Source organism: Benincasa hispida, chromosome 9, assembly GCF_027475165.1.
Source record: "Benincasa hispida cultivar pf3 chromosome 9, pf3_genome.v1.1, whole genome shotgun sequence".
NCBI classification, from domain to species: Eukaryota; Viridiplantae; Streptophyta; class Magnoliopsida; order Cucurbitales; family Cucurbitaceae; genus Benincasa; species Benincasa hispida.
This window is the reverse complement of record NC_143486.1, coordinates 28,950,133-28,955,129: the sequence shown is the minus strand read 5'-3', so window position 1 is coordinate 28,955,129 and position 4,997 is coordinate 28,950,133. Positions and strand designations below refer to the sequence as shown.

The 4,997-nt window shown below is 27.3% G+C and overlaps 1 protein-coding gene across 1 annotated transcript; it reads left to right on the top strand.

Annotated features, from left to right (window-relative positions):
• Positions 1 to 601: 601 nt before the first annotated feature.
• LOC120086782 (protein DOWNY MILDEW RESISTANCE 6-like) lies at positions 602 to 4,631 on the top strand. The gene is made up of 4 exons (XM_039043576.2): positions 602 to 815; positions 2,800 to 3,050; positions 3,296 to 3,611; positions 4,154 to 4,631. Exons 1-4 carry the CDS (start codon positions 612 to 614, stop codon positions 4,415 to 4,417), a joined length of 1,035 nt encoding a protein of 344 aa, XP_038899504.1. The 5' UTR covers positions 602 to 611; the 3' UTR covers positions 4,418 to 4,631.
• Positions 4,632 to 4,997: the final 366 nt, after the last annotated feature.

Here is a 4,997-nt window from a genome sequence, read left to right as displayed (position 1 = left end):
TGTATTTCAGTGTTTGTATTCTATTTTGTGCTATTGTTATTAACTTGTATGTTAAATTTATTTATATCCTAGATTTTTTTTTAAAGAAAAAGAAAATGTATCTTCAACGTATCAATATCCCCGTTTTTTAGAAATATATATATATATTAAAATATATATATAAAAAAATGACGTATCCTTAGGCGTATCCGTATCTTAGTTTTTTAGAAATTGATAAATCGTCGTATCCGATCGTATCTGTATCTATGTTTGTGCTTCATAGTGTGTATATATATATAGCATGTATGATCAATACTGGTTTAGATCTCACATTGGAAAAATGAATAGGTCTCACAGTTTTATAAATTATACAAGTTATTTGTCTCATATTCAATTTGGTTTTGATATAGAATCTAAGTTCATGTAATATGATATCAAAACCCATCAAACTCAAATAGGCGGTATTAAATTCTAACTTTATTAGGATCTGATACAAGAATTTATTTTGAGATGGATCCAAATCCATCTAATAATTCTTGAAGAAGAGAGAAAACAACTTAAATTAAGAAACCACCTGACTACTATATATAAAGAAGCTACTCCAGTTGCATATTATTCATCACTCATCAAAGATGATGAGCAACATGTCACAGATGAAGGTTGTGTCAAATTGGATGGATGTTGAATCAGTCCCAGAAAATTATGTCTTTCCATCGGAGAAGAGGCCCACTGTCGCTGTGAAGACGACGATCTCCGTACTTGATTTGGCCACAGACGATCGAACCTTTCTCTTCCAAAACATTCTTGACATTACTCGAGATCTCGGATTTTTTCAGGTTTGAAAGAGCTCACGAATCCATTGTTCTTTTATTTGTTCCTCAGTAAACTGCCACAAAACTTTCAGAACTTATTCTTAATCACTTCTGACAAAATAAAATAAAATAAACAACTATATATAAAATGGGTTTGATATGCTCGGATACCATATTAGATTAGGTTTAAACTTGCTCAGAGACTAAAGATATGTTTAGAATGCATTTTCTAGTGTTTAATTTAAAAATAAGTCAATTTAAAAAAAAAAACCAAGTGTTCGGTAATCGTTCAAAATAATTTTTAAAGAGTATTTTTAATATTTTTTGTCAAAAGTGTTTAAATTAATTTTTTGAAAAACATTTTTCTCTCAAGTCAATACAAACGAACCCTAAGTTTTTATTTTACATCCGTAAACAGTTATATCTTTCAATTTAATTTTTTTTTCTTAAAAAAAAGTATCGCAATAGACTAAGTATAATGCTGCAGGCCTAAGAATCCGACTAGGATTAGAATTTCAAGGCAAGGGATTTAGAGATGGAAGATATATTTATAGACTTAATTTAAAAAAAAAAAAATTAAAACAAAATGGTTGCAAAATAGAGCCTAAAAATTTTTTAAAACAAAAAAGGTTGTTTTTAGAAAACTCTTTTTATATGTAATTTTAAAAAAATAATATTAAAAAAACAAACTTTCTTGTTATAAACTTTATTTCTAGGGAAATTTTCACACATAAAAAAATGTCAATCTATTTATAAAAATAGAAAAAAAAACCGATGGACTTATCAACGATAGATACTGATAAAAGTCAATCATTAGTACAAGCTAATAGAATTCCTTTCGTATATATATGAGTGATAAAAATTAATTGAAGTCTAAAATGATTAAATTTTGTTATTTTGTATAAATAATTTCCCTTATTTTTCTATTTTTTAACATTCCCATTATTTCTATATCAATTCTTATTTTTATTTATTTTAACACAAACATTTTTGAAAAATTCAAAACTAAATAGTTGGAAAATATAAATAGAATCATAAGAATAATAATAACTATCTTGGGAGACGATTGTTCATGACACATTGAATACTACGAACTAAACAACTTAAATTCATTGGATTTAGATTAATTGTTTTCAATATTACAATCTAAATGAAACTATTTTCTTGTATTTTATCAATATGTTTGTTTCTTTATCTTTCTCCATTTGATTTGTGATTAGTCCATCCATTTAAAATATAGATAATGTTTTTATCAATATGATTTTTTTAAAAAAAGAAAAGGTTAAAAATAAAGCTATAAGTTTAGAACTGTGTATATAAAGATGGGGATTTATTACAAAATGTTCGATTTTATTTTTATAAAAAGTGTATAAAGCTAAGAAAGTTATCAAACTTATTTTGATTTTTTATTACAAAAATCATGAATACCAAACATATTTTTTGTTTTATTTTTTAAGGAAAAAAATACAATTGCCGAACATATTTTTTGTTTTTTGTTTTAAAAAATAGAAAACAAAGAATAGTAAAGAAACATGTATAGTTTTTGTTTTCGAAAACTGAAAACCAAAAACAGATTTTCAAAAACAAAAAAATAAAAAATAAAAACCAAATGATTATTAAACAGGACCTTCATTTTTGTTTTTAATTTTTAAAAATTAAGTTTATAAAGACTCTTCTACTTCTAAATTTCTTACTTTATTATCTATTTTTCATCAAAACTTTTAAAAACCAAATCAACATACGAAAACCAAAACAGAAGTAGTTTTTAGAATTAGAATTTGGTTAAGATGGAATTCAACTCTTTGACTTAAGAAATATATAAATAGGTGTAAGAAATTGAAAAGAAATACATTCATTTTTCATAAACTAAATTGTTACCGAACTGAGCCTTAATGTGTTAGCTTAATATTTTTCATTAGGAATTAATTCAAACTTAGTTATGATCTGTAATTTAAAAAAAAAAAATGTAAAGGTTTAAGCACTGGATTGTGTTCATGTTTATCGTTAGGTGATAAACCATGGAGTGTCAAAAGAGTTGATAAACAAAACGATGATGGTTTTCAAAGAGTTTCATGCCATGTCGTCTGAAGAAAAAGAGAGGGAATGTTCCAAAGACCCCAATAAAAGTTGCAAATTTTATACAAGCTCTGTAAATTATGAGACTGAACAAGCTCACAGCTGGAGAGATGTTTCACAATTCGATTGTCATCCTTTGGAAAAGTATATTCATTTTTGGCCTGAAAAACCCCTTAACTTCAGGTAAAAATAACACAATAAAGCTTTTCTATTTATACGTAACTGCAGGTATAGGGGATCGAACCTCCGACTTCTAGAAAGGAGATTATGCCAATTACTGTTGAGCTAAGTTCACTTTGGCAAATTTAATCGAGTTTGAGAAAAATTGGCATGACCTTCCTTCCTAGAGATCAAAGCTCCGATCTCCGTCCTCGTAATTTTTGTATTTAAAAAAAATGAAAATAACTAATATTCTTCTTATTATTTAGGGAGGTGGTTGGAGAATATTGTATTGAAATGAGAAAACTTGCTTGCAAGATATTGGAGGTGATTAGTGAAGGGTTGGGACTTGGGAGAGACTACTTTAAGAGTGAAATGAGTGAACATTCATCATTGTTGGTAAACCATTACCCACCATGCCCAAACCCTAGCTTGACTTTGGGATTGTTCCCACATTGCGATCCAAACTTCATCACCATTTTGTTTCAAGATATCAATGGCCTTCAAGTTTTCAAGAATGGTCAATGGATTGATGTTGATCCCATTGATGATGCCCTTATCGTAAACTTTGGCTATTTTCTCGAGGTACGTACGTCTTATTGTCCTTGCCTACTTTCAGTTTCTTTCGAGCATAAACTTAGAGTGGATGTTCGATTAAAAATTACTTTGATTTTGTTAATAATATTTTTCATCGTATTTGAAAATAATTTTGTTCAAACAAACATCTATGTTTTTTTTTTAAGGGAGACAAAAAAAAAAAAAAAAAAAAAAAAAAGAGAGAGAGAGAGGGAGAGAGAAAAGCACAAAAATAAAAAGGGCATGTGAGAAGTGTTTTTGTGAGAGATTGGCAAGTGTAAAGCTACCAAAAATAAAAGTAAACTTTTACTTACCAATACTTTCTTAAATTCCTTATAATTAGAAGTACTTGTACTAAAAGAGCAAAACTTAAAATTAAAAAGAATAGAAATTAATCTAAATCATGTTAGTAAATGAGTAATATATTTTCACAACTTCACATACTAAATAATTATGATAATAGAAGTATAAGAAAGATCAAATTAACTTTACAAGTATTTCTCTTCCCAAAAGATGAAAATAACCATACAAGTACTTTTTGGTTTTTATAGATAATTAGCAACGGAAATTTTAAAGCAACGGAACATCGAGTCATGACGAATACAAAGACGTATCGACAAACCTTAGTCTATCTCGTTTTTCCTAAAAACGATGCGACTATAGAACCAGCAAAAAACCTGATAAATGAAGTTGATCCTCCACAATATCGCTCCATCAATTGCAAAGAATTCATGGGAGAATATTTTTATATGCCAAGAGATAGAGAGGTAGTGATTAAGTATTTAACTTCAACCAATCTTAATGAGAGTGTCTAAAATATAATACAACTGTTGTGTTGCTAGGTATTACTATTATTATAATGTTAAAGAACTATTATATGTTACTAGTAAAGTGAGAGTGAGTATTGTTATTCCTAGTAATTTACTATTACTAAAAAAAACCATATAATAAGACCATGGTTATCCTAATGTAAACAAGAACATCACAAGACATATAATATAATAAAGGAATATTCATATTTTAACTCTACTATCTTAGAATTTGGTTAATTAGTATCAATAATTTCTATTTTATGGGTACGTTAAGCTTCCATTTGAATAAATGTTAAAAAAAGAAATTCTCACTTTGTTCAATGGATCAAAAAAGTGTTATATGTTATGGAATTTGAGTTTTTTCTTCTTCCCATTTCTTTTCTTTGTAAATTGGTAAGTTATGAAAATTTTATTAGTTCAAATAGTAACTTAGGGTAACTATATTATAGGTTGATTGTTGATGGTTTAATCTTAATTTTCTTTTTTCAAATGATACCATGCGATCTTGGCGTTCAAATGGTTTGATTTTACAATGTGTTTTGTTGAAAATATTGTGTAATTAACTACCAAAGAATTATAAAAG